The sequence below is a fragment of the Phodopus roborovskii genome, unplaced genomic scaffold (genome assembly GCF_943737965.1).
Source record: "Phodopus roborovskii unplaced genomic scaffold, PHOROB, whole genome shotgun sequence".
Classification (NCBI taxonomy): Eukaryota; Metazoa; Chordata; class Mammalia; order Rodentia; family Cricetidae; genus Phodopus; species Phodopus roborovskii.
In genome coordinates, this window is record NW_026126517.1 from 14,525,723 (window position 1) to 14,541,060 (window position 15,338).

The following is a 15,338-nucleotide window of genomic DNA, read 5'->3' on the forward strand; positions in this document are numbered from 1 at the left end:
GTTATATAATGAGACCTGTCAAAAAAGCAAACTTGGCTAGGCATGGTGGTACACACTTTTAATCCCAGTACTGAGGAGGCAGAAGCAGGTGGATCTCTGCAGTTAGGGCCAGCCTGGCAGTTCTTGGACAGTTACACAGAAACCTTGTCTCAAAAAACCAAACCAAACCAAACCAAACCAAACCAAACCAAGCCAAACCAAACCAAACCAAACCAAACCAAACCAAACCAAACCAAGCCAAAAAAGCCTGCTGTCACTGGGACTGGGATCAGCTGTCACTAAATGCCATTCTATATGTTTCTAACTATTAAATTTCCTTTAAGTAGTTTTGCATTTAATTCAATTGTTTACTTGTTTGTTTATTTCAGCTCTTGGTGATTTTGACCTGTCAACAATGCATGTTATTACCGCAGAAGAGAAAAACACTGGTTTCATTGGCTGTAGGGTACCAGAGAGCAACCCCAAAGCTGAGGTGCGCTATAAGATCCGGGGAAAGTGGCTGAAGTATTCCACAGGTGAGTCCTGTCTGGGATGTGCTCTCAGAGGGTAGGTGGAGGAAGCTGAGACAGGTGGTTACATTAGACAACTGACCCCAACGGCTTGCTCCTCAACCGCTTAGGGCTATATGTAAGACACACTTCTTGGTGTGTATAAATAAGGGATCTGTTCCTTTCGTCCACCCTCACACCTGGTGTGTGCTGCATATATTTTGTTTGTTAGTCTCCCCCCACCCGCCCCTTTATCTGCCACCTCATAAGTGCATTAATACAGGGACTTTGTCTGCTTTCTGCATTGCCATTATTATGTGTGTCAGGCCAAAGATTAGCTATTCTGTGTGTATTTATTGAGAAACATGGTGAGTGGCCAGTGAATGAACACCACAGTGGCTATAGGTGGAGATATATGCAGAAGCATCCATGCTTACTGTGTCTTTGTCCAAGTAAAGTTTTTGTGTTTTGGACTCTATCTGCTGAAGGTTTTGCTATATGGTCACAGTTGGGCTTGGCTTTCCTTTCTCTTGTGTAATGAAACTGCTTTTGCTACATGTTTGCTGCTGGTCTTATGTGTCAATCTCAACAGTCTGTGCTAGTTCCAGTTGTGTGATGGGGGTCTGCAGAGCCTGGAACTCAGTAGGTGAGGCTGGCCTTGGCCTTCTGGTCCTCCTTCCTCTACCTTCCTGGTGCTAGGATTATAGACATGTGTCACTGTGCCTGATTTTATGTAGTGGATGCTGGGCTTGAGCCCAGGGGTTGTGGTGAGCTGCATCCCCAGCCCCTGACTACATCCCTCTACCTTCCCCAGGGAACTACATGATCCTTCCTTCAGGAAATCTTCAGATTTTGAATGTGTCCTCAAAGGATAAGGGGTCATACAAATGTGCCGCTTATAATCCTGTCACCAGCGAACTGAAAGTTGAACCCACTGGCCGGAAGCTCCTTGTGAGTCGTAAGTATTTGGGAATGATGGTGGCTAGGGAAGGAAGAGTCGAGTATGGCCCAGGAAGCCTTGGTAAAGGAGAGTTCAGTATGTTTCTCAATTCTGGTTTTATTTTAACATTATTATTATTATTATTATTATTATTATTATTATTATTATTATTAAGTATTATTTTACATGTATGGATATTTGCCTGCATGTATGTCTGTGTACCATGTGCACACCAGCTGTCCATAGAGGCCAGAAGAGGGCATCATATCCTCTGGAAATAGAGTTACAGGTGGTTAAGCCTTAATGGAAGTGCTAGGAAGAGAACCTGAGACCTCTGGAAAAGCAGTCAGGGCCTTTAACCACTGAGGGAGTCATCTCTGTGCATCAATGTATCATTGAATAGTACGGTACCTGTTTTTAAGGATCTGTTTATTTTATGTATACTAGAGTTTGTGCCTGGTGCCCAAGGAGTGTTGTATCCGATCCCCTGGCACTGGATTTATGGCTGGTTATGAACCACCATGTGGGTGCTGAGAACCAAACCTGGGTCCTCTGCAAAAGTAACAAGTGCTCTTAGCTGCTGAGCCATCTCTAGCACCCATGCACGTATTTTTAACATATCAATTTTATAACAGTGAAAACAGTGATTGGTGGTTAGCTGTGGTGTATGTGATCAAGAGGTAATGTGCATTCTATCAGATAGCATAAAAATCATGAATGATTTTGGATTATGGTTGTTAAGCTAAAGTAGACCATAGTAGAGGTGTGGCTTTAGGTTCAAAAATTCAGCATTTCCAAAATGCCAATTAGGAAAATCTCTTTAAAAAATTACAAAATATTTTTATCTGGACCCTCAGTCATGTTGGGGAGAAGTGGAAGCTGCTCCCTGAGATGCTCATTGGTCAGCTAAGGGAGAGGGTGGATTTCCAATCGTCACTTCTAATACTGTTTTGTGTTCCCTTCCTTTTCCAGGCCCTTCCTCAGATGGTTTTCACATTCTCCACCCTGCTCTTTCTCAGGCATTAGCTGTGCTTCCTCACAGCCCTGTTACCTTGGAGTGTGTTGTGAGCGGGGTCCCGGCCTCGCAGGTGTATTGGCTGAAGAATGGGCAGGATGCTATGTCAGGAAGCAACTGGAAAAGGCTGTACTCTCATCTTGCCACGGCTAGCATCGACCCAGCAGACTCTGGGAACTATTCCTGTGTGGTGGGCAACAAGTCCGGAGATGTAAAACATGTCACTTACATGGTTAATGTTCTGGGTAAGGTCTTAACTTATTCAATATAGAGATTTCTTTCCAAATCAGGTTATTTTCCTGACCTAGTTGATGTTTGAAGGATATTTGTGAGATAAAAATGAGACATAAGACCGAGAAATATCCACACTGGTAGCCAGAACAGTGGGGAGAGCTTGGTGAGTGTGGTGTGTGTGTGTGTGTGTGTGTGTGTGTGTCTGTGTGTGTGTGTCTGTGTGTGTGTGTGTGAGTGTGGTGTCTGTGTGTGTGTGTGTGTGTCTGTGTGTGTGTGTGAGTGTGGTGTCAGTGTGTGTGTGTGTATATGTATGTGTGTGTGAGAGTGTGGTGTCTGTGTGTGTGTGTATGTGTGTGTGTATGTGTGTGTGTGTGTCTGTGTGTGTGTGTGTCTGTGTGTGTGTGAGTGTGGTGTCAGTGTGTGTGTGTATATGTATGTGTGTGTGTGTGAGTGTGGTGTCTGTGTGTGTGTCTGTGTGTGTGTGTATGTGTGTGTGTGTCTGTGTGTGTGCGTGTATGTGTGTGTATGTGTGTGTGTCTGTGTGTGTGCGTGTGTGTGTGTCTGTGTGTGTGTGTATGTGTGTCTGTGTGTGTGTGAGTGTGGTGTGAGTGTGGTGTGTGTGTGTGTCTGTGTGTGTGTGTGAGTGTGGTGTCTGTGTGTATGTGTGTCTGTGTGAGTGTGTGTGTGTGTGTGTGTGTGTGCACACCCCTACTCTCTTCTGAAGGAATTTGAAAGCCTTGGCTTGGGGACCTTTGCCAACATCGTGGCTATGCAGCTAATACGATGCCACAGGACCTAGATGATGTGTTTGGTGAAGTTCCTGAGGCACCAGCAGTGGCTCGACTTGGTGTTCACCATCTGGCCCTTGTTGAGGCCCGCAGCCAGAGGCTAACCCAGAGTGTGGCTGCTGCTCTCCATTCCACAACACTCTCACAAATAGAATTTAAAACAAGCAGAATATTTGATGCATTGAAAAGATTTTCATTTCTTTTTTTGTTTTTCTTTTCTTTTTTCTTTTTTGTTTCCTGTTTAGTGTACAATCCAGAGAAACTACTACTTAATGTTAAAAGTTAAGATAAGAGAAGAAGAACAGGGTGTGTGTGTGTGTGTATTCATAGGTGCTGGGGTATAAAATGTGTGGGTTAGTATAAAAAACGCTTCTAACTTAGTAGCTGCATATTTGTTGCATGTGAAAGTTGAAGTAGATTTCTTAGTATTTCTTGCTGACCACACAGATAGAAGAATGTATGTAAGTACAGAACACAGATTTCACTATGCAGTCTTAGAGATGGATTGTTTGCAATTTGTGTGATAGTTAAGTGTGCCTGCTTTATTTCCAGAGCGTGCTTCAATTTCTAAAGGACTGCAAGATCAGACGGTGTCTCTGGGGGCCACTGTACATTTTACCTGTGATGTTCGTGGGAACCCAGCCCCCAACCGCACCTGGTTTCATAATGCACGGCCCATTTATCCCTCCTCACGTCATCTAACTGAAGGAGATGGACTGGAGATCACTGGGGTTACCATGGAGGACTCAGGGCTATACCAGTGTATAGCAGACAATGGAATTGGATTTATGCAATCGACTGGAAGACTTCAAATTGAGCAAGGTGTGCTCTTAGGTTATATAATCATAAAAAATAGAAGTTTTTTCAGCAATTAGAAATGAATTCATGTTTATTGAAAGAAAATAATCTTATCACCATATAAGAAATGTGTTTGTTTTCCATGATCTTTATAGTGACAGACTAGCATTTCCATGATGAAGCCGCTTTATTTAATCAATCTCATTTAAAAAATTGTTTGGGATAGAGAGATGGCTTAGTGGTTAACAGCACTGGCTGCTCTTCCAGAGGGACCTAGGTCCAATTCTCAGCACTCAACACTCAGCACTCAGTTCTCATTTACAAATAGCTATGACAGCTCATAACCATTTGTTACTACAGCCTCAGGGGATCCAGTGCCCTCTTCTGGGCTATGGGGTACCAGGCACAGAAGTGGTACACAGACATATATGCAGGCAAAACACCCCAAAACATAAAAAATTGTTTCTGCTGTGTGGTGACAGTGTATACCTTTAATCCCAGCACTAGGGAGGCAGAGGCAGGCTAGTTCAAGGCCAGCCTGTTCTACAGAGTGAGTTCCAGGACAGCCAGGGCTGCTCAGAGAAACTCTGCCTTGAAAAACAAAACACAAAACAAAACAAAAAAAAGTTGCTAGGATGGAAATTTAGCTGAAGTGGAATATAGCATGTGCCAGATGTCCTGGGTTCCCATAGGCCCTAAATAATAAACTGTTTCAAAACATTAATTTTCAATAGTTGCTTCATTAGTTTGCTTGTCCTCCCCCTTCCTATCCCTATCAGCATCTAATGGTTGGTCAGTTAAGTCTTTTCTTTAAAAAAAGCTGGTTGTTATTAGTTTCTTGAATAACCTTCTGTGTGCATATGCAAGCAGTTATACATCACAGGTGTGTGCATTTTTATTGTCTTTTAAAAACATAGTGGCAAAATTCTTTCCTTTAAATTTTTTACTTAATTTATAGTTTGAGTTTCTTTACATATGGTATACCAAAGCATATTTTTATTCTTTAAGAAAAATGGCTTCTTACTATTCCACTTTATAGTCACAATAATTTGACTAGCATCTTGTTGATAGCTGTTTGAGATGTAGTAAATGTCTTGATCATTCTGCATATGTGTGAGTATTTCTAAAAGAGATTCCTAGAAGTGAACTTGCCAAATAAAGCTATATATGTATTGGAAATTTTAATAGATATTATCAATTTTTTCTTCATAATTATCGTGAGTTCATACTCATGAGCACTTAGATTTCAAAGTTAATACCTTTGGAAACCTTAAGTTACATTTTGAAACCATAGTGGAAGTTTAAAATACTTTAAGATGAATGACCACGAAAATGCCAGAGATCACTGTCTTAGTCAGGGTTATTGCTGTGCTGAAACACAATGACCAAAAACTAGTTGGAGAGGAAAGGGTTTATTTCACTCACAGTTCCATATAACAGTTATCAAAGGCAGTGAGGGCTAGAACTCAAGTAGGGCAGCAACCAGGACACAGGAGCTGATGCAGAGGCCATGGAGGGGTGCTGCTTACTGGCTTGCTCCCTATGGCCTGCTCAGCCCCTCCCCCCTTCTTATAGAACCCAGGACTACCAGCTCAGGGATGGCACCATCCACAATGAGCTAGTTCTTCACCAATCACTAATTAAAAATTGCCTTACAGCTGGATCTTTTGGAGACTTTTTCTCAATTAAGGTTCCCTCCTTTCAGATAACTCTAGCTTGTGTCAAGTTGACATAAGACTAGCTAGCACAATCAAACATGTCCTGTGGGAAGATGGCCAACATGGAATTTAGGATCTTTATAGCTTTGTGTGCTTACCAAAGAAAACAAGTAAGGTTGAAAATTATTGAGTAAATCAAAGGAACATTAGAATAGGCTCAAAGAAAGCAGAAGACAAATCAAGAACAGAAAGCATCTAAGAAAGGTAAAGCACAAAATTAACAAGCATAGAAATTGGTTCTTTGTAAAGTCTACTTTTGGCAAAATTAAGTAAACAAGTAATAAATGGACAACATTGAGATGGGAGGAAGTTGCAAATCTCACTATAGAAATTAAAAGTAATGAAGTGATTGATAGGAGAGTAAATTACAAATATAAATGGAGCTGTGGTGTTAGCTTCCTGCCACTGTGGCAGAATACTTGAGATGACCAGTTTACAGAGCAGGAGGCTTTATTTTAGCTCGTAGCTACAGACATGGTCACATGGGCCCGTTGCTTTGGGCTTATGGCAGGCAGCATACTGAATGTATTATGGCTGGAATAAGTGCTAGAATAGACCTGCTTACCTTATGGCCTAGAAACAGAGATGGAAAGGGGGCAGGTTCCCAGTCTCCCCTCAAAAGACACTCCTAGCAATCTGACTTTTGTCCAACCAGGCCCCATCTTGCTCTGACTTCATTGTCAGTAGCATGGCAGGCTGGTGACTGAGCTTTCAACTCATGAGCTTCTGTGGGGAACTCCAGATTCAAACTATAACATGGGTAAATTCTAAGGGAAAATAGAATTTAGCAAGTCTCTGGCTTAAAGTAAATAAAAAACCTGAGTAGTTCTCCAGCTATGACAGAAATTGAATTAGGAGTTAAATTTTTCCCACAAAGAAAATACCAGGCCAGATGGTTTTGTAGATTCTACCGAATTTGCAAGTTATAGACCTTTCCAGATATTACACAACTCTCCCAGAGAAAGGGCGAAATGGAAACTCTTTAATCAGTATAATCTTGAGTCCAAAATCACAGAAGGATGGGATAAGAAAGTAAGCTAAAAGAATAATAATTAAAAAAAAAGCAGGTCTTATTTGTATACATGTGTATAAGAGTCATAAATAAAATATCAGCAAGCCAGGAAATATATATATATATATATATCTTGCTGAAGCAGCTATTTCAGAAGTCTATCATAAAATGTATTGTGCACAGTGTTTACTGTATAAAGGAGGAAAACCATGATTATTTCATAGAGTAGGAAAAGTTAGACAAAACTGTGCTAGACAGTCAGAAAAATGGAAATAGAACTTGATAAACGGTATCCAACAAGGACTTAGATGAAATATCTCTTACCAGGAAAATGTAAAAGATACTCTCTTTAAAACTCACTCTAGGTATCAATGTAGAGAGAATCTAGCCAGTGCAAGAAAGACACAAAGGAAATTAGAAGGAAATAATCCAAATGGTTATTAATTTATAACCACTGTTGCCATTGTATAATATCAAAAGTACTGGCTCTTATATATTTTCTTTTTAAAACACTAGTATTTAGTGAGGAGCTAAGTATATATTTAAATAAGCACAAATCATTTGCCTTTCTGTATACCAGCAACAAAGAGAAAATGATATTTAAAAATCACTTTTTTTTTAATTAGTAACAAAGTTATGTAGAAAGACATTCTAGGTCACAGATAGCAAAACTTGGAATTATGCAGTTATCTGTCATTTTCAAACCTTTCTGTAGATTTATGCTACTGTAATTGAAATCTAGTTAGAATATTTTGAAGATCTTAGTTGGGCTTTAATGGCATCTGCCTATAACACCAATACTTGGAAGGTAGAGGCAGGGGGATCAGGACTTCAGGGTCATTCTTGGCTTCATTAAGAATTTGAGTTCAGCCTGGATTACATAAGTATGTATGTGTGCCTCTCTCTCTCTCTCTCTCTCTCTCTCTCTCTCTCTCTCTCTCTCTCTCTCTGTGTTTGTACCCTTGAGAAAATGATTATAAAATTTATAAAGATAATCAGAAGTCCAAGAGTAACTAGAACATTCTAAAACCACGTGGCACTTGCTGTAAGCATAAAAAGCCATTATAATTCCAAAAGTGTTAGATTGCTACGGGAACAAATAGACTCTTGGACATGACAGAAACTGACAAAAATATATTTACATGGAAGGACCTGACTGAACTGGTATTGCATACCCCATGGGGAGGATATTTGTTTCATGTTTTGACTTGAGATAATTAATTATCAAAATGAAAAAAAAGACAATAAAAATCAAATCTCTAACTCACATGGTACATAAAGATAAATTCACAAAGGAAAGTTTTTGAGGAATAGGTTGGAGGATATTTGTATGATCTATGAGTCAGTGTTTTAGCAAGTCATGTAAAGCAGTTATGAATGGCACATAAACCTGCCAGGAGTTGTTCAGTTTCATCAGTCCTCAGGGACATGCATGTTACAGCTAGTTAGAGCGTTTATACTCATTCACTTGGCAAACGTTCAGAATCTGTGAAGATTCAGTGTCTTTAGTTTTATCAGACATGATAAATAGGTCTAGAGGAAAAAGAAACATGCTGTGGGGGAAAAAATGTCTCCTGTGGCCTCACTTAAGAGTCTCTTTAGAAAATACCAGAACTAGAAGAGAAGACTTGGTGCCATTTTGATTTAGAAACAAAAATGGTGTTCATACTGATGATTATAAATAGTGTGTCAGCTTTCACTTAAAATGGGTCTTTCTCAGGTTATCTCTAATCAGATTTCACCAGAACCGCCTATTTCCTTGAAGGAATATTATTCTGTTTTGTGTTTCTGTAACTTTTTCCTGTTATGGTCTGAGGTTCTCGCTTCATGTGTTCCGTGTTTACTGCAGTCAAGTAGGCACAGTATACCTAATGGTATCTTAGTAGATTTGTTTATATATATATATTCCTCCTTTCAGGAGGAACAGGGAATCTGTGTAGGGAACTTGAGGAACCTACAGTTATGAAAAATTATACTTTTAAAAAATTATACACTACAAGCCAGGTGTGATGGCTCATACCTTTAATCCCAGAATTCAGAAGATAGAGACAGGTGGATCTCTAATTTTGAGGCCAACCTGATCTACAGAGTAAGTTCCAGCACAGCTAAAGATACAGGGAAAAACCTGTCTCAAAATTGCCCCTACCTCCCAATAAAACCAATTACAACATCCTGCATGACTTGGTACTGGAAACCTGATGGGGTGATGAGGGAATGAAGAAAGGGCAGACAGACACACATACAGAAAAGCTGGCATTGGATAGCAGTGATCAGTCTGATAGAAGGCTCCTAAAATGCAATAACCCAGAAACTCAATGCTTTTATTTATGTAGCATGGGGTGGGGGGGGGGGGTTAGCTAGCCTCAATAGGAATATTTGTAGGGGAGCAGTCTCAAGTTTCAGTCATCCATGAGGACAAGGCTGCAATTGTTTGTTTTTTGAGCACACTGTTAGCATTCCCACAGGGACCAGAGCAAGACTTTGCCAGGTCCCTGAGCTTGACCCTCACCTGGGAAGGCTTTGCCAGTTTGTATGGATTTCAGGCATTGAGATCCTTCTCAATAATACACTCAGGCTTCCATCCTCTCCTTACACATTTACTTGGGCTTCCTCTGAGCCCAATTAAGGTGTGTGTGTGTGTGTGTGTGTGTGTGTGTGTGTGTGTGTGTGTATGTGTGTGTGTGTGTCTGAGCATGTGCATGCATGGTAGTCAGAGGACAACTTATGTAAGTTAGTTTTTTTTCTAACTATGTGGGTTCCAGGGATTGAAATCTGGTTGTCAGGCTTGGTGGTAAGTGCCTCTACTGGCTCTGAGACCTTCTACTTTTTGTTGTCAATTTTACGTGGTCAAAGTTGAGAAGAGATCTAATCAGATCTATCTCCACAGTATCATTTCTGCAATCAGATGAAGTTCTTTTGCAGGGCAAATGTTATCACGTTCTAGTTTTGATTCTGTGAATTGTGTTTCTAATAGACAGTGAACTGAAGCCTATTATAGTCACAGCACCGGCAAACGTAGAGGTGATGGATGGAGACTTTGTGACCTTGTCTTGCAATGCTACCGGAGTGCCTGTCCCAGTCATTCATTGGTATGGCCGCCATGGATTGATAACCAGCCATCCATCTCAGGTCCTTAGATCCAAATCCCGAAAGTCCCACCTGCTCCGACATAGGGAGCTGGACCTGGAGCCTGTCTACTTCATCATGTCCCGAGCTGGTTCAAGCTCTCTGTCTATTCGGGCGGTTACTCAGGAACATGCTGGGAAATACACCTGTGAAGCCACAAACAAGCACGGCACCACACAGGCAGAAGCGTCCCTCACAGTTGGTGAGTTGCTTTCAGCGTTTTTCTCAGCAGAACACTGCCCTTTTATTGTAGGGGAAAAGATTTGAAATGTTATTTTAGTGAATGTATATTTTCCCTGTGGCAATGAAATGTAGGGCTGCATTTGAGGGTATTTTGCTGTACAGGAACCAGGTGGGCCTTGGTCTCCACTTCTTACTCAAGTCTTACTTGGGAATGAGCTCAAAATGCAATCTGTCTTTGTGATTAATGGCTTTGGGCTTGGAAGGAACTGAAGACGTTATTTCACGTAGTTTCCCAAGGAGGTCTGAGAATAAGATTCAAAGTCTGAAGGGTTGGCTTGTATTGAAAATATAGACTTAGGAGCCTATGAAATGCCCGTATGTGACTATGTTACTTTCCTAATGGGATATATAATAGTATTTATGTGCTATTGATTTGTCCTGCTGGTGACTTAACAGTTTCATATGACTTTTGAAGTATTCAAATTCTTAGCTTACACCAATGGGCATGTAGATCAGTGCTCCCCAATGTTAAGTCAGCAGATGGTTGAGCTGGTTTGTTAAATGATCAAGTTACCTGAGTGGATTGTTGCTGTGTTCTTCTGAGATGTGGGATGTCCAGTACTGCTTTAGTCCGGGGTCACAGAGGCTCCTTTTTTAATGTTTTATGTCCTCTGATGTCTTTTCTGGTCATAGAGCCCATGGGATCGAGGTTAGTGTTTATCCTGGAGATACGCTCTTCTCTGCATGGGTGTTCTTGCCTGTCCTGTCCTCCACAGATGCCCTTAAAGCAGAGGAGGAACCTTAGGGCAATCTTGGCAGAAAAGTGCTAGTGCTAGGGTTTGGGAGTTAGCATTGCTGTTTTCTCACATAAACAAGGAGTCTCTAGCTCTGGGTAAACCTGGAGTCCAGAAGAGAAGTGTGTAAAAGCTAGGGACTTTCACATGTGCTGTTCCATGGACACTAGAGTGGGACAGTGTGTGGTTATGAACTCTGTAGGCCAGTTGCTGCTTTGTGATACATGTTACTGATGTCCTGTATGTAGGATTAATATGCAAGTCTAAGAGGCCAGAAAAACTGTTAAAACGCTATCTGGTATTAGAAATCATTCCGTAAATATAACAGATTATGATTATTGCTATCTAATTACTGGCAAATTATTGTTATTCATTATGGTGATGTTTATGGCAGGAAAAGATAGTTATTGGCTTTCATAATCTTAAGAGTTTCAAATGGAGGCAGTTGAATAGTATATAAATTTAGATATATGACTACATATGTGCACATATGTGTATGCATATATTTCACTAGGTAAAATAAGCGTGGGACAGCTTAGAATTATTAGCTGCTAATAGGTTTACAGGAGCTCCTGGATAGAATGTAGCAGGCATGATTATTTTATGCAAATTTACAGCAGCCTAAGGAGATGTAGATGTTATGATTGTACCTGCTGGAACTAGATATTTTGTCTTTCTCACTTTAAATATGAGAAATCTGAAACATTTAACATTTCATAACCTAACTTGCTTAGATTAGATCTTTAACAGTCTCCTTAGTTCCAGATCCTGTCCTAGTAAATACCATTTTAATGAGCAGTAACACTGTCAGCTACATCCTACCCACCTGGGCTTTTCTCTGTTTCAGAGAATTGTTAAGACCTGTTAAGTTTGTTAAAGCTCAAACACTACATACTAAAGCACATCTTTGTATAGAAACCCCAGTCTCAGTAAGCTCTGTCAGTTACTTTGTTTATTGTGGAGAGGGAAAGCCAGATTTGAAAGTGAGGTGACACCTCCCTCTCCCTTGTTTCCAGAGACCTTGAGCTTTTGAGGTCTTGGATGTAAACTATTGCAGAGACTCTAATGGGGGCTGGCCTTGCAGTGTGGTGTGGATGTGAGTGGTTACCATGGGGGCACCTTGGTCAGGAGTGGTCATCTTTCATGTTTCATTAGTTTATGTACACTCATTGAATTCATTAACATATCTATATATTTTTTTTCTAATTCAAAAGCAGTCTACCTTTAAGCAAGGGAGGTGGTTCATGCTTATAATCAGAAACTGGGAGACAGAGGCAGGAGTATCACTACAAGTTCAAGGCTAGCCCAGACTATAGAGGAAGATCCTGTCTCAAAGGACCAAACCAAAGCAATCTGTCCAAAAAAAGGAAAAGGAACATGAAGTTGGGACTGGGGCGGGGTGCTAGGGAGAATTGGAGGGACATGGTGATGGACAGATATGATCAAAATACAAAGTGTGTGAATTTTATAAAGAATAAATTATTTTTAGAATACATAAATAGAATTCTGCCCATTTTTAATAGTTGTTTTGAAGATAAACTGAGATAATAATAACCATGAGACTTTCAAATATCTAGACAGTCCTTAACTTATGATGATTTAATTTAAAAACTTCCAGCTTCAAACAGTGTTATGAAAATGATACACTGTCAGTAAAAAGAACACTGAATTTTGGCCTTTTCCTGGGCTGCCAGGAAGAGCTGTATCTGACCGTGGACAGTAGCAGTGAGCTGTTTCTCCTGGTCAGCCATTCAACCATTCCAGGCGAGGGGGACGTAAACACTGCAGTGTGTTGTTGCTAAGCGATGGTGTCCGATGGGTTGGGAATATAGATGTACTTTTTCAACTTAGTAATTTAATTTATGATGAGTTTATTGGGATAAAATGAAAAGCATCTGCATGGCTAGTCTTCAAACAGTATCTAATGTAACTTTTTAATTACCAAAAATATACTCTTTGCAATAGTAGAGGTTAGTTAGTTCACCCCATATTCTAAGTTGTAGCAGGCTGCACCGCACCTGGAGTAACAGAAATGGAAACCGATTCTCTCGCAGTGGACAGGCTGCCTTTTCCTAACACTTCTGTATAAACTGAGGCATGCATGCGGTATGGAGACTCTTTTGTGGCCAGATAACCACTTCCCAGTGGTCAGCTGCCTGGAAGATCCAGGAAACTAATGAAACAAGAGTCCTTTCCCACCACCCAAGCCACAGCTAATCCCCTCCGGCCGGAGCCTGGCTCTCTGCATTGGCAGGCACCACATCCACCCTGAATGTCCACTCCACTCTGACTCACTAGGCAAACATGCTCCTTCCAGGAGCAATATTTTCAAGTTTTCTCAGTGAACTTACTAGTTTTCTTCTGCAGCGTTTCACACTAGCTTCTTATTTTCTTTGATGGAGGATGATTCTAGGACATTCTTCCTCTCTAATACTAACAGGGTCCTTGATGGTTCTTCGTTCATGTGTGGTTCTCAAACCACACCCACCTTTTACCAGGAACCTGACTACATTGTAGGGGGAACCATTTCCTCTGCTCACTTCCTTCTCAAGTGAGTGGATAGTAGAGGATCCATAGTTGGCAGTATTAACAGCACTGGAGAGAAGCCAAGCTGTCAATCCTTGGGTTTTTATTGCACTGACAGATCTTGTCTGGCAGATCTCGCTCACACTTTCCCTGTTCTTCTCACAGCACCCCACTCCATTCTTCCCCAGCTGTTGTGTAGAGTTTATGAATTCCAGCTGCACACCCCTAAAGCAGGAGGAAGCACTCATCTCTACCTGAGAATTAAATGAGATGGTTCAGATTACCTTGCACAGTTTTTGGCACAAAATATTCCCAGTAGTTTTGGATATATGCCCCTTTGTGTATGTGAAGAATATATTAATTTTACGTTCTATATATTCTAAATGCTGTTGCTTGTAGGAGTTAAGACTTAGCTATCTTTAGACTGGCAATTTTTACATGATACTTTTATTAATTATTTGAGAATTTCATACCACTTTTTTCCAGATCAGATGAGATGGCCATAGACTCATACCACTTAAAAAAAAAAAATACCCTCCCTCCCCCAACCATTCCCATGATGACCCACCCTCCCTGCCCTCCCATCACTTCCCACCCAACTTTGAGATTGTTTTCCCCCTGTTGAGTCCAGTTTGTGTTGCCCAGCTAGTTTTGGGAGTGGGGCCTGCCCTACTGTGTGGTTCACCATCAGAGACCACATCTAAAAAAGCGGAATCTTCCACTCCTAGCAGCTATGCCAGCAATAGCTCCTTGGCTAGTGGTGGGATTTTGCCACCTTACTTCCTCTATGCTGAGACTATGCTGGTCACATTACCCATCTGGTCATCAGCCAGAAGGAGAGGGAGAGAGAGACAGACAAACAGACAGACCCCCCCCTTTCTTTTTCTTTTTTCTTTTTTTAAGCCCAGGGTCCAATCTATAGAATGGTGCTATCCATTTTTGGGGTAAGTCTTCCTTACTTCAATTAATTCAGCCTAGAAACTCCCCTATGAGCATGCCCAGAGGTTTGCTTCTGTGGAGATTCTAGATCTCTAGATTAATCCTTACAAGTGGGATACCTGTTAGTTAATGAGTACTGACTGCCTGAAAGATTAGTGACACGGCCCCTCTGCTATTCCATTCCATTCCATTGTATTCTATTAGTTAACTAGATGCAGCTAACTGGGATGTTCTTTCTCTGCCTTGCTTGGGGTCAGTGATTTGTAACTTGACTGTAATAAGAGGGCACAGACAAAGTAGCTTTTCACTCCTGTGGACTTTTGTGAAAGTGGACCCTCATCTCCATCTCTGTCTGTGAAATCTCTACATGAGACTGGCTGGCACACATCTGTGGGAGCAGCCAAACCCAAAAAGTAAAAGCAGAACTAGGGCTTCCTAAAGCTTAAGCTGAGATTAAGAGCTCGAATGCACTGCTTAAGTGGGAATTCTGGGAAGTAATTTTGGAAGCTAGTTTCCCAGAGGGTAAGAGAACAGTGCTGACCATTTTAAAAAAGCAAACAAAAAGCAAACAAAAATCCTACTATATTTATTTATTGTATATGTGGGGATGGGTGTGCCTGCCATGGTGCACATGTGGGGGTCAGAGGGCAACTTGTAAGAGGTGGTTCTCACCTATCTACTATGTGGGTCCTAGAGATGGAACCCAGGTTGTCAGGCTTATGCTTTTGTCGAGTGAGCCATCTAACTAGCCTCTTCTTTTCCTGTCACTTTGTTCAC

The 15,338-nt window shown here is 41.1% G+C and overlaps 1 protein-coding gene across 4 annotated transcripts in view; it reads left to right on the forward strand.

The window, feature by feature from the left end:
- The window catches only part of Cdon (cell adhesion associated, oncogene regulated), an 85,274-nt gene that overhangs the window by 34,099 nt on the left and 35,837 nt on the right, over positions 1-15,338 (forward strand). For all 4 annotated transcript variants that reach the window (XM_051197063.1, XM_051197067.1, XM_051197062.1 and 1 more), the window contains exons 4-8: positions 369-515; positions 1,303-1,446; positions 2,401-2,688; positions 4,018-4,287; positions 9,968-10,321. In XM_051197063.1, coding sequence (XP_051053020.1) covers positions 369-515; positions 1,303-1,446; positions 2,401-2,688; positions 4,018-4,287; positions 9,968-10,321 — 1,203 coding nt within the window. The remainder of the gene's footprint in view (positions 1-368; positions 516-1,302; positions 1,447-2,400; positions 2,689-4,017; positions 4,288-9,967; positions 10,322-15,338) is intronic.